Source organism: Zalophus californianus, chromosome 7 (assembly GCF_009762305.2).
Source record: "Zalophus californianus isolate mZalCal1 chromosome 7, mZalCal1.pri.v2, whole genome shotgun sequence".
Lineage (NCBI taxonomy): Eukaryota > Metazoa > Chordata > Mammalia > Carnivora > Otariidae > Zalophus > Zalophus californianus.
Genome location: NC_045601.1, coordinates 123,796,641 through 123,819,749, shown reverse-complemented (window position 1 = coordinate 123,819,749; position 23,109 = coordinate 123,796,641). Strand labels below are relative to the sequence as shown.

The 23,109-nt window shown below is 36.5% G+C and overlaps 1 protein-coding gene across 11 annotated transcripts in view; it reads right to left on the bottom strand.

Annotated features, from left to right (window-relative positions):
• Positions 1–2,191: 2,191 nt before the first annotated feature.
• PRPF4B (pre-mRNA processing factor 4B) overlaps positions 2,192–23,109 on the bottom strand; it is a 38,489-nt gene continuing 17,571 nt past the window's right edge. Inside the window, exons 5-19 of one of the 11 annotated variants that reach the window (XM_027601107.1) lie at positions 22,359–22,440; positions 20,806–21,016; positions 17,361–17,434; positions 15,728–15,818; positions 14,925–15,072; positions 13,855–13,992; positions 13,083–13,236; positions 10,123–10,237; positions 9,377–9,528; positions 7,931–8,017; positions 6,069–6,811; positions 5,515–5,560; positions 4,909–4,994; positions 4,090–4,135; positions 2,192–2,369 (exon numbers count right to left, since the gene is read on the bottom strand). In XM_027601107.1, the coding sequence (XP_027456908.1) occupies positions 6,608–6,811; positions 7,931–8,017; positions 9,377–9,528; positions 10,123–10,237; positions 13,083–13,236; positions 13,855–13,992; positions 14,925–15,072; positions 15,728–15,818; positions 17,361–17,434; positions 20,806–21,016; positions 22,359–22,440 (1,456 nt within the window). In that variant the 3' untranslated portion in view covers positions 2,192–2,369; positions 4,090–4,135; positions 4,909–4,994; positions 5,515–5,560; positions 6,069–6,607. Of the gene's footprint in view, positions 6,812–7,930; positions 8,018–9,376; positions 10,030–10,122; positions 10,238–13,082; positions 13,237–13,854; positions 13,993–14,924; positions 15,073–15,727; positions 15,819–17,360; positions 17,435–20,805; positions 21,017–22,358; positions 22,441–23,109 lie in introns of those variants that run through there. The other 10 variants (XM_027601108.1, XM_027601102.1, XM_027601101.1 and 7 more) reach the window with 10 other exon arrangements.

Genomic DNA, 23,109 nt, shown 5'->3' with positions numbered 1-23,109 from the left:
CCTGTTCTGTTCACCACTCTTAGCCTGAACAACCATCGCCTGGTCCGTAGATACCTTCCAAGTATTGGATTAAGGAAAGAACTTGGCCCAGCCTTGACGCCGGTTATGTGACACAGCAGTTACAAGCACCGCTCCACAGCCAGGTGCTGCCACTTAACAGATCTGCACCTCAGGCAGGTTCCTTAACCTCGGCTCGGACCTCTTCTCTCATATAATCACGGGAGGATTGGATCACGTGCCTGACAAATTAAAAAACAGATCGGGGGAAAAACCGGAATGACACAGGAGGGCACACCGGATGGAATGAGCTGCCTTGGCACTGAATTAACTGTCACTGGAGGAACAACTCCCGATTATTCACATCCTGCTTCTTGCAAGGCATGTGCCCGGCGTCAGGAACATGCTGTGGAGTGTGAAGACGCAAGCCCTGGTTTCCAGGAAGACCAGGAGTGGGAGTGGACATGGGAGACAGGAAACAGGAGGTAGGGAGGAGTATTATAGAGGTGGAGCGAATAGGTCACTGTGTCAGCAGTTCCAAAAAATACATTCCTGCACTGAAGGATTGCTTTGGGGGGCGGGAGATGGATTCTGGGCTTTGGTATCTCAAGAGATAGGTAGGGCAAATTTCTCACTGGAAACATAACCAGGCTACTTTATTTAGGATGCCATTAGACCTAAAAAAGGAGTTAAGTTACTGAAACACCTATCAGTTTTCAATTAGTCCCAAACTGCTTCAAATATAACTATGTAAAAAATGCATTAGCAGCAACGCTGACTTCAATTATGAAGCAAAGGTACTTATTTTAACGTTATGATCATTAGTAAAAATAGTTGAAATTTTTTGAATGGAGTCCCTAAAATGAGGCTAGAAGAGGCATATACACAGGAAGTAGATGTAGCCATCTTCGGTTTATCTTGTGAATTGATGAGAGTAAAACAGGAAATATTTGGCTAAGAGAAAAACTTACTGTTGGGGGTGGGAGCACTGTAGTTACCAACAAACTTGAAAGACTTGGCTATTTTTCAAACCTGTTGGAAACCAACTTCTACCACTATTTTTGAAGAAACACTTGGCAGCTTCTAACAGACACATATAAACTGAAATATTTCTGTTCAGGAAATTTGAGTTGAATTTGGCTTTCTGGCTTGCTTATACATTCCCCATGTTTTGGCTGTCCAGTTGGACACCTTTTCTTAGCTTTTTGGATCTTACCCAAGGCAGATTCTGACTTTCTCGTCAATGAAGGCACATGTAGAAAAGTTCTCTTCAAAGTTTGCCATAACCGCCTCCCAAACCCAATGCACCTTCCCTAACAAAAAACAGGATCTCATGACCCTTGTCAGTTGCTTTAGACAGAGGAGTATGTAGTTTTTAATCCTTTGCCAGCCCAAGTAGAAAACTACAACTGGGGCCTTTGCAAGGCGGCTGTCCAGGGCCACTGCCTTTATGGCCCATCTCTTACAAAAACCAGGACTCGACAACTAGGTAGAGAAGGTGGCACCTGCTAGGTCAGGTGTACTCCACACAGCCAGACATTTGACCCTGCCTCCTCCAGTCCTGCTTTGCATTGAAGATTCAGTCTCCCCATTCCTCTTAGGTATTTTACAGTTTTTTGCTTGTTCTAAGCTGAGAACGTTTCCTTAAAAGAAAATGAGGAGCAGACAGACTAAGGATACAGTCCAATTATTTGTCAGGCTTCCCCATCTACAATGAACCAATTGATTTAAATCATTACAGAAAAGGGTGTGATCTCATTACTTATGATGTTTTCTCACTATTAGGATAACCAAATCAGAAATATATGTAACAAGAACACGAATACCAAACCCTTTGGCCTGTGTTCTGCACTTAGTTGCTAGGAAAGGTTTTGATGTTTGTTAAGAAAGATCATACTAAATTGGCCGTTTCCATGCAGCAGGTTCTGCCAAGTGGTTTGGTCAACTTCTCTCCACACCTTCCTCCTTCACTGAGGTTCACAATGCACACAGTGTCTTCTGAGAAGTTTTAACATAAGTATCTAATTGTAATCTGGCAGTTGCCAATCATATTTGGGCACAGAATACCCTTCAAAGCACATCTATGAACACCAGTGAAATAGCATCTAAGAAACCTTAGGTAGGAAATGGTGTTTTAACTTAAAACTAAACGTAAAATAGCAAATTCCAGCAAAGGAAAAATCAGGAAACAATATGGTAACAAGAGGCACATTTTATTAAGTTTTCCCAATAATTGGAAACATTGCTGCTAAAATGCAGGTTACAATTCAAATGATACCATGAGTAACTGGGATACATATTGAGTATTTTCAGAGACCAGCTTCCATATCTTGATCACTAAATGGAAAGATTCTTCAGAATAGTCCCTTACCCTACATACAGAAGGAGAAAAAAAAAATTAAGGATGCCATGATGATATCTATCAAATAACTGGAAAACATTCTAAAAGTCAATTTAGTGTACACTACTGACATGTAAAAAAACACAAATGAATTTGTAGTGAACATTTCCATAAGGAAGATATTCCATCTAGGAGGATGATAAAACTCATGTTGAATATATGCTTGAACTAGGATACTACAAGGAAATAAACACTTTTTATGAAGCCCAATTTCTAATGATGTCATTATAACTAATGAAAGGAAATTACTTGAGTTATCTCCAACATTTAAAAGGGCATTCTTTAACTACTTGGCCTAAATTTGAAGATTTGTGATTCCTCTGTTTCACTCCAGAGATTTATTTCTACCTAGCAGGCTAGCGTTACAAAATGATAAAGAACAGGTAAAGCATAGTAGAAGGAATGCAAATATGAAACAGTTCTGAGAACACTACACATTTCTCTGCCTCTACCACATACCATAAAACATACATCTTTCTGTACTGTAGAAATGTCCTGAGTATTTGTTTTGGAGAAAAAAGGTGGTTATTATAATGGGAAAAAAATTACAGTATCTTAAAAACAAACTTATTTTGAAAGTAGTAGAGTGGAATGAGTTATACACTGGAGAATCAACAGGATGCAACTAACAAGGACTAAGGGGTGAATGTGAATACTGGGAAGGTCTTTAAAATTAAGATGTTCCCTTCCTTCAAAACCTCAATACTCCAACCTGATACTCGAAACTCGATACTCTAAACCATGACTTTGAAAATAAGGTTCACATAGAGAACAGGGTCCACAGTGTATCTGCTTTCTGGATCTCACCTACCCACTGAAAGAACTATGATCTTTTTGAGGGTTAGACCCTAAGACTTAGGAACCCTGACATCTGACAATCACGGGATATTTTTGCTGTGAAGTATAATAAAACAAATGCTTCATCAGAGATTAACTTATCTGAAAACTATACAGCTTCTCTGAAATATGAATGCAGGCTAAAATAATTCACTAAATTATGACCATCATCTAATAGAGGTCTTACAAAGTTCCAAATCTCTGCCTCAGCAAAATTATTAATTCTAATAAAATCATGTACATGTACATAAAGAATGTTTATGGGTTTTTAGAATAGACAAATCTAGGAATGCTAAATTTGGGAACAAAGATCTACTTCTCTCACTTAAGAAGAAAAACGGACAGTGGTTCTAAATATTTTGTCTATCTTAAGACCATGACTGGAGCACTCGCAAAAACAGTTACTAAAAGGGAAAGTCGGGGACTAGAGTATTAAAGGAGTTGAGTTAACAGTGTTCTTAAAGTTCTGCTTTCTATTCTTTTGCATCTGCCAAGGAGATAAGATACCTAAAGCTAAAGACTACTTTCTGATATATGTGATTTTGGTGGCTTCTATTTTTCTAATAACCCCTAGGAACCAATTTTGATGGCCATGTGTTATGTAGAATCTCTCTTTCATAAAGAGTCACTAAATTTGACTACCGTTTTTATTGGGGGGGGAGGGGAAGAAGGCAGGAAGCATGATAAAACAAGCACTTTACAGATGAACACAACAGCACTACTATTCTAAGTGCCAAACATTAACGAAACCCAAATCATAATGCTGAAAACTAAAAAATTAGACAAAAATTAAATGGAGAACTCCTTTTTTTTCTTTCTTTTTTTTTTTTTTAAATCTTTTATAGGACAGAAACCTTAGCTCATGTCTTCTGGCTGTCATCATCTTCCACTGAACTGCACCTAAAACACAAAGAACAAGTAACAAGCAACTTTGTTTTTTAAAGAATAGGTAATAGTTTTGAAGGCATAAGATGAACTGTTTCTAGTGGAAGTTAACTTATTAAATAATTATATAAAATGAAGTCATGAAAATCACCAGAAGCATCAAAATGTTAACTATTTCGAGTGAAAATAACTACCAAAGACTTGAATATGCAGCATATTATCACCAAAATAAAGTAAGTCATGGTGGGAAAATCACTACCCATTTTGGTAAGGTAGACAAGCTGCACCTGTGATGCCTTATTTAAAAGGCTTCACTACCTGAAGATGGAAACCACCTTTTATTTATTTTTAGTAAGTCTAAACCATGAAGAGACGGGGTGTAGATTCAAAGTTGGCTTATTATATCATCTATCACCTTCCTGGCTGTAGTTCATGTCTTTAAATGGAGCAAAACCCACCAGAAGAATGCTGCTATTCTGATTTTCCATTCTTGAATGCACCAAAATGTGCATGCTTGTTGTAATTAGGTGCCTGGGTGAATAAAAAAATCCCATTTACAATTTAAAAATATTATTTAAACCCCCAAAATCTGGTTATTTTCCACAATGCTCAGGAAGACAAGCATTAATGTTACCACCCAAACAGAAAAGATGTACATACATTTCTGAAAATGCTCTCCTACCATGTTAAAAATACAAATTCCTTTGTGTTGCAAAACCAAGCTGATTTACAGGATTTTGTTTTAAATCGTTGCTAAATGTTTAACTACACATGCTGTCAGAAATAACCTTGTTAAGAAGGTGAAGCTGGTGTCTCAGCAAATCAGACCCCTTGGAGAAGGCGGTGAGTGGCCTGTGCCCCGTTTTCCTTTTCTCTTTCCGCACCATCAAAAGGAAAAGTGAGAAAATAGCAGAAACATTAGTTAAATCCTGAATTATACCCTGTAACCTACAGGAATTATCTCACTACACTGAAAGCTGACAATATCTGTAGGATTTTTTTTTTTTTGATGAAATAGTTAGGATCCTGATTATTAATAAAATGATCAACTTGTGGCTAAGCTTACATCTTTAACAAATAAATCTTTTAAAGACTTAAAGGAAGAAATGAAAGATTGCTTTTTAACTATGTATGGTTTACCTGACTTACCAGCACTGAAGACAAAAACTTTTAAAAATGGCTACAAATGCCTTGTTCACAAAAGACTTTATTATCTAGTGATGCATACTGAGAACATACAGAAATCTGCATGGTCCACTTCACATGCAGGAGAACAATCTTCACTTTACAATAAGTGAGTGTCAACTGTTTTATGCAATAGACAACACTTTAAAGTCACATTCTTAAAGAAAAGCTTCATTTACAAAAGAAATAAAAGGTAAAGAAGCAATTACCGCTTTTAAAAAGCAGCTGCTTTGTTCAAGAGTGGAAGGTTTATGCCTGTATTGAAAGACAACATGATCACAAATAATGAAAACAATGAACAAATGAAAAACACTTTTACCATAAAGCAGTACACTTTCAAAATGACATACAAATAGTTAAAAATTTCATTATGTTGTCTAACTTTTAAATATGAGGACTTTCAGAATTAGGCCTCAACATGTGTAATTAGTAAAGGAAAACTATGCCTTGTTTCTACGTCACTACGAACTGTATTTAACAAAATGTATATAAAGTCTATAGCAAGTTGATTTAAAAAAATTAAAGTTAATAAGAAACAGTACACTGAAGGCGCTCTATCCATCAAGCGCATACTCTTCCAATTTTAAATGTGATGAACAGAACAGAAACTGTAACTATGCCACAGTTGCAATGCCAAAAAATAAAACAAGATCAGTTATCACACATGCAGGGAATTCCGCCACAAAGCTAATATCCCTCATTTGTCAACTGTTCCAATAAAATAACATCTTAAAACACCAGTGATGTTGATGGTTTAGCTTACCTTCAGTGTACTGAATGTTGTACACAACCTGCTTTAAAAGAGGAGACCATCCCTGCAGGCAGGCTCAAGAAGGAACAGACCCCTTTCGGCACTGACTACACCAAGGGCATGCTGCTGTGGCCTGCACACACACACCTAGGAAAACGTGAATATAAACAGCATTTATGCTGGCCATTTTATCCGAAGACCAATATGAAGCCAAGTTTGCTAAAAATAAATCAACCACCCAGTATTACTACTCATTTTATAACAGATGCTTTTGTCTTTTATGTGAACTGCAACCATATACATTAGCACTGTAATTCTGTGCAGTCTTGGCAATTAAAACAGTTCTACAGTGAAATTTCACATAAGACACAAAACAGATTAACTAACATTTCTAAAAGAAATATCACCCTTGGTGTTAATTCAAATATATCATGCTTCCTCAAATTTGCTGGAGAAATATTTATAAGTTTATATACATTAATAAACTGCTGTGAAATTTCTTCAGTCTTTGTATTTAATTACTCAAACCCTTGGAGCTTCTTTCATCTCGTTTAAATTTTTTCCTGGATGAAGGCATGCTGTAGGGCCTGGTTGATGCTAATTCGTTTAGCGGGGTCCAACATTAGGATCTGGTCCAACAAGTCCTTTAGCTGGTGTACTTTTTTACGTTGGTCTTCAGGAAGTCGCTGGCACCCAATCAAGTCAGCCAACAGGTCCTTGGTTGGATTAATGGTGCTCATGACAGTAACTTTCTCCTAAAAATAATTTTTAAAAATGTGTATGTCTACATGAGTTACTAAGCATATGTACCTTAATTTAAATCAGACTGCTTGGTGTATCAGAACTTCTAATATATATACATATGTGTGTGTATATATATATATATATATTTGATATATATATATATATATATGTATTATCTACTCATTTAAAACTTCTATGTGACTTCCTCTATTCCCTACATCTTTTTAAGAAGTAACCGAAAAACCTGAATGAAAAAAATCAACCCCAAGTTAGCTATGATAGTTTTTAAAAAACATACTCCTCGTTTGTAAAAAGATCAAACTGCTAACAGAAAGAAGTCTACGAAAATCCCCACACCGTTAAGTAATTAATAATTAACAGTAAGCACTTCCTGTCTGAACTGTCCTCTCCCTACCCCGAAGTGGTGCCAGACAGACATGGAAGTGTTTGTTGTTAAGGGCTCTGACAAAGTTAGGAACAGACAATATAATGGGGCAAAAACAGAGAAGTCCTTACTTCAACCTGGAGGATTTGGAAAGGCTCATAGAGAATGTGTATTTCCCCTGAGGCTTGAAGTTGGATAAATTATTTTTAGGGGATGAGGAAGGAGAGGAGGCAAGTAAGGTCAGGATGGTCTGTGAACAAAGGCAGAGAGGTATGACACAGCATGCCCTTCAGCTGACTGCCAAGTGTGGAATGGGGGGGTTTACAGAGTACCATGAGGGGGTATGCAAACTGCTCAAAACAGCAGAGGCAGAGTTCATCAGAGAGGAACCCAATGAAGGGATTTTAAGCACGGAGAATAACATGATCAGATTTGTTTTCAAAAAGATCACTCTGGTAAGTAGTCCAGAAGCTGGATGGGAGGCCAGAGACAGAAAATGATCCAAAGAACAGAGGAAGAGGGCCTAATTATGACCTACGATAAAAATAGACTCATTATACTAGACAAACATTTTTAAATCCTTCCTCTTTCTCATAACCTCATTGTGTTTTATTCAGGAAATGGCCACCAGCAAAAAGGAATTATTTTTAGTGTTTTAAATATTCACAGCTCCTACTACCACCCAGTATTCAGCTCGTTCACAATAAGACAATCATTTACTGTAGCACAGTTAAGAGACACTTACCCTCTCTGTTACTTTATCAACTTCTATATACATGAAGTTGAGGTTCTGATCAAAATGTTGGTCTTTGAATACACCTTTCCGAATCATCTGGCAATAAAGCAAAATAAAACTTGGATTTTGAACTATTATGAAACAGTCTGGCCTACCAACAATTTGATACATAACAAGTCAAAAATAGGACTTATTTAGTCTCCTCATTTAAGGATTCACTTAGATTCCTTGCTCTGGAGAGTCTAACATCTTTGAAAAAGCTAATATAAATGCTCTGTGCCTGAAACTACTTAATAACTTGAAATTATATTTTCCCAGGCAGTGACTTAAACCAATTATAATATCACGTTGTGCTTTCACTATTCAAAACTGAGACTCAAACAAAGACAAAATCATTTGTTCCTAGGAAAATTATTACACAGTTGGGGCCTTTTTTCTTGGCAGCTTAGGAAACCCGATGACGTTTTACAAATTATGTTCCAATAGCCCTGAAATGATACAGGTCAGACCTCATTAAAACAAATACCAACATAACTAATTTCTGTGTAACTTATTCTAAACAAGTCCAACATGAATTTGGACAGTACCTAAAAAACATAATGGCTTCTGACCTATATGGGGAAAAATCTGTATAATCTCTCAGAAATTCACCAAATAAGCTGAAATCATCAAAGTTTTAAGATATGGCCCTCAGACAGGTTTATAAATGCCTGAAGTTTCTGCTTCATTTCTGAAACTAATTATTGTGGCTGAAGCATTAAGGGTGAGTTTTATGTTAGAAAGATGTCAATTTTAAGTGAGTTTTTCTTGGTACCATCCTTTCCCAAATAACTTCCAATCTTTAATAAACTGATTGCCATCAAGTTCCTTTTCCAATATTCACCCGTCATTCTCTGACAACTGAGCCCTTCTTCACATCTGAACTAACCTGACCTGCATCTTTTTTCATTCCACCTCTCAAGCATGTTTGGTGCTGTTACCAATAACGGTGTGCTCCCAAGGCTGCTTCTCTGCCCATCATTAAAGGATAATAAATGGAACAAGGGAAGAACAAAGATATGAAACAGTCATATATACATGTATGGTGCTTAACAAATTTATGCTCATCAATCTCTCTTCCTCAATTCCAACTCTACTCTAAACTATAGCCCCCTACCCTCCTGCTTAATTTAAGAGAGTAAAGAAAAGCAAAGAGAGACATTAGAGGGGAACAGGAAAATGGAGTTCTCTTACTCACTTTTGATACCTCTTGGCTGATTAGACCCACTATTTTTTAAACAACAGAAATTAAAAAAAAAAAAAGCTAAGGAATTACAGTAGCCATACACCTGCCTTTCTGAAATGGTTTTACAGGCACTAGTGATGAGTAAAGTGTCAGCAATCCACTGGTCTACAGTAAACTATTGCTAAAACCTTGGGGAAAAAAAAAAATAACAGCTCGCATTAATGTCCTACCTTATTCGGCATCTTTCCTTTGAGATCCATGGCGAGCTTCAACATATGGTTATTGGTTTTGCCAGGAAATAAAATTTTTCCAGTGTAGAGTTCATATAAGGTACAACCTACAGACCACATATCTATACCATAATCATAGCTTTTGCCTATAACTGAAAACAAAATGGAAGTTTAATACATGATGAAAGAAACAATCAACTATTTATTTTCATTAATAGGGGATTAATTTAGCTTGGCCTACATAACTGCAATCTTAATACCTCGCTCTGGCATTAGCCTCATGTTTTTTCCCCACTAATTCTTAACAGACTCTTAAACTTAAAAAACCTTAAAAAATGAGGGAATACGGAAGGAACAGGGGGAGGGGCAGAAGGAAATGTGTATTTCTTTTCTCATTTCACCTTTGGTGGAGGTGCTAACCAGCCTCAACCAAGGCAACAGGAAGAGCAAAAACAAAGGTCCCATACAATCCATAAATTTGATAATCAGACCTTGAGTAATCAAGAGCAGTCTTCTAAAGCCGAGGATTTTCCACAATTGTTTTGCTACTCTTGTCAGACATGATCAAGACTCCTGTCACAACTACCACCATTCCACCTGAGGAGGATGAACTTGCTACGGTTCCCTTCCTCATCAATGACCTCGTGCAGCTGCTGAAGTGCGATGGAAAACAGTACTTAGACATTAAATATGCTGTTTCCACTGCATATGATGGCCCAGGTCAAAGAACATTTGAAGAAACTTACTGATTTCAGGAGCACGATAAAATCTACTGACAAGATAAGGTGTTATGTCATTATCCGCAACATGTGAAGCCGACCCAAAATCGCAGAGCTTTAAAATAGTTTTTGATTCATTAACCTGCAAAACATTTTATCATGGAAGTTTAATTCATGCCAGAAATAATTAAGACAAGTAATCAGATAAAAATAATTGGCTTTGAGAAGTTACTTCCAATACTGAAAACAAAGTTACCCGTTTATAATTCCTCTTCTAATTATAACTCAATTCCCTAATTATAAAAAATTAAGAGCTATCAAATATTTGATTATAATTAGTAAAGTAACTTTTTTCAGTGAGGAAATATGGGGTAATACCAAGTACATTTAATTTTAACCAATGCTACTTTGAAAAGGGAGGGGTAGTAAGAGAAAAATCTCATTGAAGTAAAGCATCTTCTAAAAATCCCCAGAATACCTGAATAAAGTCAAGTTACTATTTAAAGGAACATGAAGACAATTTATTAATAAGGGACAGACTTAGATCAACTTTCAATTGATTGAAGGTAACTTTCAGTTGCCAGAAAATTACGATAGCAATGAAAGCAGAGAATGATTCAGATTAAATCTGGACAAAAACAGAATAAAAACATTCTTCATCCGAAGCCGCTAGACCATCCCAAATTTAGCAATCACTTCAAGTCTAAAAAATATTAAATCCCTTAAATATAAAGAAGGTATTAGTCAAGAAAATGTTAAATATATTTGCCACAACTGATAAATATGAACTCTATATTAGTTATTTGTTTCTTTTTTTCCTTTGTAAATACTTCAACATACACAGTAACAGTGACATCTGCTGAGAAAGGCTGGAGTTGCTCCCATGGCTGCTGCCACTCATGAGTCAGAAGCATGTTCAGGATTAACAAGTGAAGGTAATTCATATTCCAGAGTCCCTTCCCCCCTTCAAAAGAGACACACACAAATTCCGAGTTGGGACTTGAACTTGGCCTACAGTTCCCACCCCAAAGAAACTTAACACTTTAAATAAATAAGTCCTGGCCACTTTCTACTGGGATGTCATAAAGCTTGGTCAGAGTTACGGATTGGCCCATTACAGACGATATCCACAGAATTAAGCTATTAATAGAAATGATTATTTTTCACTGCCATATTCATAACCATTCTCTTCACCTGGGGAATCAAGAAAATCAGTATCTTCAAATGCACAAGTACTTCTTAAACTTTTTAAAGTCTAAACTGCATTCAGCTACTTAAGGATGCAGTTTAAAACCCAGAGAAATCCCAGGACAATTTTAAAATTAAAACCTGTCAGTAGGACTCTTGGGCTGGCTAAAATGCCTTCAACAACCCGCAGGGTATCCACACTCATACGCACTCCTCCTAGACAACATTTATCCTCCCTGAGGAACATGGTACTCCTACCACTGATGGTTGAAATCCTGGGCTGAAAGCTTTGGATTTTCATTCACAAACAGCTCCCTCTAGTTTCTGATGTCTACTTCCTCCTTTCTCAGGAAGGAGACAACATTCAATGTCTGAAGTCCATGTGTAAACTTATACTAGAGTAGCAGTAACTCAAGGAAAATAAAGTTTTAAAAACAAGAGCTCCTAAGATACTGGCAAATGTCTTACTCTTTAACTTCTACGGTGGTTACACAGATGTTCACTGCATAGTTACCTTTAAATTTTACGTATTTTACACATTCTGATACAGATGGTATACTTCACAATTTAAAATAGAGAAACAAAACTGAGGTAAAAATTAACTATGAAGTTGAAAAGTCTACAATTCAATCCTAACATGAAGTCTACAATTCATTTATTTCGCTGTAATTACTTAGCTCCTCTAACCCCAGGTTATATTAGATGTATAACACACTGTAAAGTCAAACAAAACCTATTAAGATGGAATGCATTATTAACATGGTAGTCTGGAAGGATGTATTTTAAGATATTAAAAAAGAAGAAAAATCTGAACTAAGAGCTAAGCTATTGATGAGGAGTCCTTAACAAACTTTAATGGGATCATAATCTTCTGAAAGTGTAGAATACGGGGTACCTGGGTGGCCCAAGTCAGTAAGCATCTGCCTTTGGCTCAGGTCATGATCCTAGGGTCCTGGGATTGAGCCCCGCCTTGGGCTCCCTGCTCAGCGGGGAGCCTGCTTCTCCCTCTCCCGCTGTCCCTCCCCACTGCTTGTGCTGTCTTAAATATCTTAAAAAAAAAAAAGTGTAGAATGTTATTAGCAGACAAGGTAGGAATTCCCCAAGTTGTGAACACACCCCGAACTCTGAATACCTCAGAAAAGGGGTGAAGAAATGGGGCCAGGGAAGGAAGCGGTATGTGTGCATTCATCGCTCCCCTATGATAATGTATTACTTCTAAATTTAAAAAACATAAACCCTGTGAAAGCTGCGTATTACCAACCCAGAAGTCTTTAGTTAAGGGGTGAAGAATGTAAAAGGAACGCCTTTCAACGTAACATCTAATCACAACCGAGCTCTGCTGTCTTTGGGCCCCTCCTGGGCACCTATAAAACACTACTCCATACATCTATTTAAGAGATAATTCTTTAAATGTCTCTAAGCCTGTCAGACCACAAATTAGAGAACAAAGAGCTGTGAACACCATTTCAAAACAGCAACATGTGCATTTTTGTGTTTAGATACCAGAGGAAGCCCATCATTACTACATTAAGGCACTTTTGGGATTTGTGTGTACTCTAAATCCATCAATATAAAGGAAAAAATTGAGACAATAGCCTATTTCCTCTTTCTTTATACTTTAGTATAAAATTTCATGGACCAATTTCCAAAAAAGTAAACACTGGTTAAGTCCTTTGTCATAAGTAATTAATATGCTGAGTTATTCTTTTAAGACATCATTTCTAAAATAATACAGTGGTTATCACATTACTGGTAAGAACCTATATGGATATACAAGGTAACCTGATTGTTTGACTTACCAGGATATTGTCTGGCTTGATATCTGCATGTAGGATATTGCATCTTTTAAGGAGTTTTAATGCCAAGAACAACTGCTGACTGTAGGATCTTACAGCTTTAATATGAAGACCAACATCCTTACCATATTTTTTTAACACCTCTCGTAAATTCATACTTTTAGGAGAGAAAAAAAAAACCCACAAAATTAGGGCTTAAAATGCAAAATGGAAATAAAAAAGGCAAAACCATGTTCAAGCATAAAGTAAAATCAAATCCAAAACATTAACTAAAATGAAAGTATCTGTTCATGAGCCCTCCCAGATGTTTAATAAATTATTCTACACTAAAATGAGAGCACATGAACCTGTGTATAAATGAGACAGTTTTCCAATAAAAATTTTCAAAATAAATGGAAGGGAAGACATACAATGGTAAAATTCCTATTGATTTTAGAATGGGTTTACATTTGAAAGGCCAAAACTGAAGCCATACTTTTGAAGATCAAAACTGTATTTCTACTTCACTACTCCCATTTCTTTTTATTACATTGTGATCCTTCCTTGGAAGTATTCAACTTTCAGAGAATCTCTGTTGAGCTGAAGGCTACATAAGGTTAGTGTCTGACACATAGTATGTGGTCAATTATGGTCTTTACATTAATGACTGTCATGAACCTAGTTCCTAACCAAAAGTAAAAAAACAAAACCAGAGCTAACTGGAAAAAATAAACATACAGCAATCTGTCATGGTGTTTATCTAAATTTTTAGTAATGTACAGGTTTGACAGTGTACCTTAGAGGCTCAAATACGAGACAGAGATGCTGTTTGTGATAAAAGTGTCTGAAGAGTCGCAAACAATGAAATTTGTCATCAGGATCAGCATCATTAAGTTTTTTCAGGAATTCTAGTTCTTTTAAGCCAGTTTTTTGCCTGAAAAGAAAATTAGTTCAAAACTGAATACAGAATTTAAGAAAAATAAATATTTACTAGTTCCAGTCTGATTTACCATAGGTGATAAGTAGTTTGGATTTTTAAGTACTAATAGTAAATCTGTTGAGGAATAACAAGTCTGTATGTTACTCACACAATACTTTATACTTAGTCAAATATGGTTTCCATGGAGCTTATTTCCACAATAATTAACAGAAAAAAACACTGGAGGAACAAACCCACCTTGCCTGAAGAGAATTCAATCTTCCACATTTTCTTTTTTCTCTGAGGGGTGGGGGGGTGTGGGTGGAGGGAGAGGGAGAATCCTAAGCAGGTTCCACGCCCAGCTCAGAGCCAGATGTGGGGCTCAATCTCACAACCCTGAGATCATGACCTGAGCTGAAATCAAGAGTTGGTACGCTCAAGTGACTGAGCTATGCAGGTGCCCCCAATCTTGCATATTTTTATTTAAAAAAATGTCTTGATGTAAATGCTATTTTAACAAAAATGGAACCACACTATATAAGAGACTAAGAATGGATGTCTTACCAAATATTAACATTTGGTTTTCCTCTAAAATTCTAGTTATAATTTGTCAATAGGCCATATTTTTAAAATGGCTTTAAAATACTTTCTAAGCCTAGGGCAGCTGAAGATGTTAATATACATCTGTAAGTTATTCCCAGTGTTTTAAAGCTGATGGCAAGTTGACTTTAACATCAGCTCAGTGTGTGGTATAGACTGTGCTTATTAAAGCCTATGGGTATGGCAATTACCTCTATTATATAAAAGAAAAAAAGGCAGCAGATTCACTACCAGACTTCTGTTATTTTATAACTTCAATACTTTTACAGATTGTGTTACTTTTTAAAAATGTTCATTTGTGAATACCTGTGTTTTTAGGTTTCATTACATAGGTCTTCTGAACTTACATGAGCTCATTGTTTCTGATGATTTTTACAGCCACTTCTTGGTTGGCTCTTGCATTATCTCTGGCTCGTACAACATTACTGAAGACACCCTGGCCAGTGTAGCCATACACATTGTAACGCTTATCTAGGACTTCACCTATGTTCACACCTGAAAAAGTAAATTAAGAAACGGGAATTTTGACCATAGTAAATATTTACTTAACAAAACTATGAGATATACGTAATAAAGCAAACAGAAACACAGCACAGTCACTTAAAAAAAAAATGTGTCAAATCTCTGTGTGCCTGGTTTCCTAGACACCATGGAGAATCAAAGACGAGCCTCCATCGGTCACTCTTTCATAATGTGGTTCAAGCTGCATGCCCACTTCCTATCAACTGCTAAGGATTTTAACATTGAGTAGGAAGAAATGTGCTCACTGAAATGTTTCCAACTGTAGTCCTGCATGACAAATACTGCATGACTGGCATCCCAAGTTCCTGTATGTCGTTTTTCTTGGTTTCAGATCAAGACGAGCAAGTGACGTTCCCCCTTCCTCCTGGAGGATTATCTCATGGCTGAAAACAACTTTGAATAGATTTAAGTTGCACATCAAGTCTTCACCTCACTTCTATTCATGAAGCTCCTGAGCTGCTTACTAGAATACAACATGGGTTCACGCAGCTATTAGATGTGCCACACATTTTAAGTGATGACACTGTGACGTGACTTTCAGAGTTCTCCAACATGTGACTTCATCAAGCAACATACTTCTACAAAATGTTGTAACGAACCCTAAAATTAATCAGAACTGTGAACTTACGATAATAGCCTTCTGCATCTGTCCAGTTATCCCTGAGGTTGGGATTCTCTTTGAAATCTTTTCCAATGCCAGCAGCCCGAAGACGAGCACTCTGAAATGGAGGAGGCAAGAAGAGAGCCATTTATCTAACGGCTACTACTCATCAGGCAGATACTTAAAGCACTTCCTTTAAAACCAAAATGGGGAAAACCAGCTATAATTTAATAAAAACATTTTAGCCAAATTAAGTCAACTCCTACCGTCACCTACGTAAATGCAATACAGCTGGAAACATGACTGATTACCAAAGTCTCACATCACAATAATGCTCAGGAAAAAAATTAAGTTATCTTCAAAAACTCTTAGGAATATGACTAGGGGATTATAAATGAAAAAAAGAACTCAAAACCAGATCTGGTTTTTTATAGTTATTAATAGACAGAGAACAAAAATTATAGATGGGCACTCAGTTAACAGTGTTCAACTCTCTCTCCTACCAATTTTCACATTTCTTTTACTGCTTTGTCCACGAAACACCCCTTGATTTCTCTTCCCATATATGCTGCACTAACAGTTGGTGTGAGAAATTAAATGTGGAACTTCTGAAGACTATGACACATCACTTTCCATGATACCCGGAAGACCCTTCACTATCGTCCAAATAAATGATGGGTGGGGATACTTTCACCGGCTTAATCATTTCATCCTCTCTTAACCTAGCTTTGTTTTGGTGTTCTCATTGCAAAATATAGATACGTTACTTAAGCCAATGACCAATGTCTTCAGGGTCCTGGACACTGACTGTTTAATCTTACTCTATTTTTAATTTCTCTATTTTATGTTTAGCCCTCCACTTTCCCTTGCCAAAGCCTCCTTATTTCTCATGTTCTCTTGAATATATAATGAAAATGATCTCATACTTTTAAATATGTTAAGACTTTTTCAAGAAAAGTCATTAATAGCTAAAAAAACAAAATTTCTTAACCCATTCCTTGTAATAACATTCCCAACTCTTCAGTGAATGTATTAGGATCCAAATCCTAAGTTCTCATTCACCCACAATATAGAAGCCCAAAGTGGACTCTGTTTTAATACAGGCCTGGAAATTACTGACATCATCTTGTCTCAGCTAACTATGTACCCCCGCCCCCCTGCCCTGGTTTGTAAATCCAAAAAAAAGTTGTTTCAAAAAAATAACTACAGGTTTAAGTCATTTGGTATTTAACTTTTCGGAAGCTCTCAAACTGTTCTGCCACTTTTTAAAATCTTAATCTACTTTTAGACTTAGAGAAATGTTGCAGACCTAGTACAAAGAGTCTCCAGATACCCTTCATTCAGACTGTCCAAGTATTAACATTTATTAATTTGCTTTATCCTTTTCTCTCTCTGTATACAACACACATACTTATTATATATATATAGTTTTTTAATAAAGATTTTATTTGACACACACGGGGGGGAGGGGGAGAGCAAGCACAAGCAGGGGGCAGCAGCAGGCAGGGGAGAAGCAGGCTCCCCACTGAGCAATGAGCCCCACCCAGGACCCTAGGATCACGACCTGAGCCAAAGGCAGCCGGTTAACCGACTGAGCCACCCAGGCATCCCTATATATATTTTGTTTAATAGTTATGTTTTATGACTTAAAATTACTTACATCAAAGTAGGCAGCAAACATATCATCAGATTCGGTAAACATATCAGGTGCCAAGAGCTTTTTCTGAGATGAACCTTAATGGAAATTAACAGTAATATTTGAAAAATGAAGGGATACATATTAAAACACAAATAAGTCATCAATGTAATATCACTAGCAATTCAAACTGAATTGCACATCAGTTTTTCACTAATACCCAACTTAAAGTCACTTTGTAACACTTAAGATCTAGAAAGCTATCCATTTTTTACTAAAAGGATGCATTTTAGAAAGTTGAAAGACTTAATGTCAGTATTTTCTCCACTGTTAGTTAAATTAATATGCTAATAGCTAAATAATTATGTATTAAAATCAAAGTTCCTCTTTAAAAAATTCCATTTCCAAATTGCAACTTAAAATCTCAAAAGGTTAATACCCCACTATAGATCTAGATCTCTATGTATCTCTCCCCTAAAAAGTCCAATAATCCCCTAGAAAAACTGGGCAAAATAAAAGGAGTTCCTTAAAAAAAGAAAGAAAAAAAGAATGCAAGGGCTTGAAGCATATGAACACACACCCAATCTCACTTATAGTAAGGGAAATGCAAATTAAAATTATAAAGAAATACCCTTTCTCTTTTGAGATAGGCTAATAAACCTGAAAGTATGACAACATCCCAGTAATAAGGCCCTGATAAGCAAGTACTCAAACATTACTTGCAGGAGGCAAAACTGTGCAAGCCTTACAGAGTGAAATATGGAAACATAGCACATTATACTCTTTTGACCCAGCAACCCCACTTCTAGGAAATTATTTCAAAGATACAGTTTTAGCATTAAAAAATGACTTAATGCACAATGACATTATAATTAATGCTCCAATGAATAATCAACAACTGGATACAACCCAAACATCCACCATTAGAAGACATAGTGAATAAGCCTTGGCACATTGATTATGCTGGAATAGCACAGAGCTGTAAAAAGGAATGAAGATCTTTTCATACTGATGAGTGTGTATATTTTTGTGTGTGCTTGTGTAGGCAAAAATACAAATACACATGTGAAAGACATTTTAATAATCAAACCGAAAATTCCTGAAAATCAAAAGCAATTAAAATAAACCCAAATCTATCAAATGGGTGGTATAACCATACCAAAGTATTTCAAATGACTTTACACCTTGGAATGTATCCCAAGGATAAAAAGAATCATTAAATTTTCAATTTGCATTCCCTACATTAAATATTGGTGATCATACTGAAAACTATGTAAATAAAAGCTTCAAAATAACATAAATAATCATGTTATCAGGAATCAGGTTTTTCACTATAAAAGAAACAAGTCGAAAATCAAAGATGTTAATAAAAACCCTGTAATCTCAAGTTTGAATTGGCAATTTTTCAGTATGAACCTCCCCTTTCCAAAAATGCAGAAATGCACGTCCTAGCTTGGTCCATTAAAAAACCCATGAATAATGGGCACTCCTAAGTGCTTTGTGAAGTCTAAATGGCATTTCCTATTAAATGGAACCAGGGTTCCTTGGAGCAATAGCTGCTTCGGTTCTGGGACAAGATATGTACAAGGTGAGCCTGTGATATCTTACAATGTGGTAGAACAGGAGTTTGTAAACTACAGAGTGGGGCAAATTTGGTCCCCTGCTTGTTTTTATGTGGCCCGTTTTTACATTTTTAAAGGTTTTAGGGAAAAACATAAGAATATTTTGTGACATGTGAGAATTATATGAAATTTAAGTTTTAGTGTCCACATAGTTTTTTTCCAAACATAGCTGCTTTGGCATTACAACAGCAGAGTTCAGTGGTTGGAACAGAGAAAAAAACGCATAAATTACAAAAGCCTAAAATATTAACTATCTGACCTTAAACAAACAGTTGCCAGCCCGTCCTAGAAAGAAACATAATATATTAATACCAATAAATCCTGTAGGGTTTGGATCAAAAAGACATTGGAAACCAACTTAAAAATGCTCCCTTCCTCCCCCCCACCTCAGTTGGAGAGAATTTTAGTACATAATGATACCAAATAATAAAAACCTGACAAAAACAACCCAAACCTCACTGGTCATCTCTGGAGGTTGTTAATGTACCAAATCTATTCTACCCTAAGTATCAGTCAATAAAAGAAAATAACCAAGCATTTAACCTGACACTCCTGTACAAACTATATTTCTTGGTTAACGAAAGAATGGAAACCTCTTCTCTGACGGAATTACAGCTAATAATTCAAAAGGAATTATGGAAATTTGAGAATCACAGCTTTGGAGTGTGCCCACCTGCCCCCACCCCTCATGAAATAGTGGATCTAAGGAATGATGACCAATGGCTGCTGAAACTGCCAGGTGAACAGCTGAAGGGCAACTTCATGTTGGACAGATGTGATCATCTTATCTAAACACACAATCTCAAGATCAATAAAAACAGGACAAGCACACACCACATGCCACTTGATGCGATGCAAGTACACACCACCACTTAGGCAGTATTCTTGCCAAAAAAAAATTAACATAAATCTACTCAGGTCTCTAACACTTATACTAGTTTATAAGAAACATGGAGGATAGAAGAAATAAAGATAAATGAAACAAGAATGTGACAATATCACAACGGAAAGAAAAGTTTATAGGACACATGGCCTCAGCATCCTCACAAATAAATGGAAAGGGGGGAGGGAAGGATGAGAGTGAGTACTAAAGACTTGGAGATTAAGAGATGTGCATCTTATTTGGATTTTGATTCAAACCAACCAACTGTAATTAGAAAGATTTAAAAATGATCAATTCTTTAGTATAATGTTTTTTATTTTTAAAAGATTTTGTTTACTTAGAAAGTGTGAGAAGGGGGAGAGGGGGAAGAAGAGAGAGAAGCTTCAAGCAGACTCCCTGCTCAGCATGGAGCCCAAAATGGGACTCAATCCCAGGACCAAGATCATGACCTGAGCCGAAATCATGAGTTGAACAGTTAACTGACTGAGCCACCCAGGTACCCAAGTAATGTTTTTTTTTTTAAAGTCCTTACCTAGAAGAGATACACAATTTCATTTATGAAATGAAATCATGGCTGGGATTTGCTTTAAACTACTCTAGCAAGCAAAATAGAAGGTAATGACAACATTTTATTTTTAAGTAAGCTCTATGCCCAACACTGGGCTTGAACTCACAAATCCGAGATCAAGAGTCACATGCTCTACTCACTGAACCAGCCAGGTGCCCCAAACAGAAGGTAATGAACACATGAGATTCAGTATAATACTGTTTAGGTTACGTGAACTAATCAAAACATTTATAAAGGACATTCACTGGGACACATTTAATATTGTATTACCCTAAGATTCAGGAGGGGCAACATTTCTAATCCCTTTCACTTTTACCCATCTCAAAACAATCTTTTTCATTATTTACAGAGCTAAAAATTCAGAGAAAAGCATGTCAAAACAAAAATCTAACTTACCATTATTCTGTTCAACAGTCATTAGATTATGCTTGGCTTTTACTGAAGCCTCAAATGTATCAACGTTTTCCCGTTCATACTCTTTCACATCAGCAGCTACCCTTTCCAGAATGTCATCCGGAGAAGGTGACCGTGTACAGGTACTGCTCTGAGGGCTGCTTGGTTCAGATGGCACAGACATATTGCTATCTTCAGCAAGATATTTGTATTTCTGTAACAATAATACAACATACTATTTTCATAAAATCTGATGCATATCTGCTAAGAGCTATCGCACTGAAAAGACTGTCAATGTTAAAAACTTTAAAAAGGTATTGATGTCTTGATTGAATCAGATCCACAATCCCTTACATATATTTCCAAAATCCACAAAACTCTGAAAAAGTTTTTCTATGTTTGGTGCACATTCATTAGGTGACAAAACCTCACCTGAACAGATGTGATACTATTTGTAGTCTTTTTTTTATATCCCCCAGTGTGAACACAGTATGTCTCATTGCAGAAATGCTAATGTGTTTGATAGTGGGGTGCTGTTCTAGACCCCACTGATGGGGCTAAATAATATACACAGATGCACCATATTACCTTTCTAAAATTCAAATAGTTCTGAGTTCTGAAGCACATCTGGCCCCAGGGGCTGGAGATAAGGGATTGTGGACCTGGGCAAGAACAAAAAAAGATTCAACCAAGTCTCTAGGGATATCAGTTTAATAACAACAATTTCATCAGTGTCCCAGAAAAGCAAGTTTCTCTGGAATTCCAGTTTTGCCCTACATCCTCTGGTGATTCAAGTTCTTTCCTTTGCTCTGACCTCCAGTGCTAGATTTATGATTTGCTATGTATGTGTAGGTAGGCTGGCAGGCACAACTATTCTTCCCTTTTGCCTGATATCTTCCTTATAGTATCTAAACATTTTTCACTTCTTCCAGAATGTGTTCTTTACTCCATCACTCACCTTCCCATGATCAAGAGAAAGCATTACATTTTACAGGCACTGCCACCCACAAAGGATCTAGTAGCCATGGCTCTATCTCAGGATGCCCAAGGCATAACGGACAATCTTCCAAGGAAGGTAATCTTAAATGACTACACAAAGACTTATATACAACACCCTCTCCCCACCCCATTTTCTTAATCACCTACCTCTAAACTACTTTTAAAATTATTTTTGAGATGTCCCATTTAAGCAATCACAGTTACACAAGAAAATCTATTTTTTTAGACATTAAAATGGTTTTCCCCCCCGATATAGAAACAGGTATAATTACATAACTTTTTGCTAAATGAAATTCCAAAAACCAAAAACAAACAAAAACAAAAAACACTTCAAATTTTGCCTTATAGTTTATATCCAAATCCTATATATAACAAAAAAGGGCAACCATTTCAACATAAGAAATTATCTTTTCAAATCTCATAAAGATAATTTCACATATACATTTCCTTAAGACTTAATTGCTACCACCATCGATTCTTTATTAAAGTAAAAACCCTTTTACTAAGAGAGTAATTATTTAAAAAGGATTGCTCAAAACTTTACTAATATCACATACCTGAACAATCGCCTGCCTCTGTATTCTTCTCTGTTCTATTAGGGCTTCTTCATCTTCTTCCTCTACATCAAAATCTTCAAGGCTTTAAAGAAAAAAAAATTGCACATATATACACACAATTTCAAACATCCTTAGACAGTCACAAACCATAACTATTACACAGTTTAAAAATAAAAGCTAGAAAACACAGGTTATCCGGAAGTTCCAGCAAAGTCTTAAGCCACCTTATTCTCTTTATCCTGTTTCTAAACTCTCTCAGTTGCCTGGTTTGGAATCCTGGCAAGTAATTTAACCCTCTGTATCTCATTTTTCTCCTGACTTGTTTCATGGCACCAAATTAGGAACAAAAGATCCTTAAGTTCAAAAAAGTAACCCCTGGCTCTACCATGACCTTGCTATTACTAAAGTCATTTCACCTAGCCAGCCTCAGTTTTAACCCCTAACAGAGTAAGAGTGAGACATGTAAGAAAACTAGTACCTTCTCTGGGTCACAGAAAGCTATAGATCCTTGGCAAGCTATGGATCTTTTCCCTATCAAAGATGCGTATGTAAATATTCGCCTACAATCTGACGAGGAATGTGGCTCTATCCCCAGACACTGCCCAACTGGTCCCAATTTCCTCCCAAAGAACTCTGAATCTTTATAATCCCTCCCCGCACAGCCTCTTTTATGATCTGCTGAATGTTCACTGCACACCAGTAAGCAAACTGCATTCTCAAGATATCAGGATCCATGTTTAACACCCTTCCC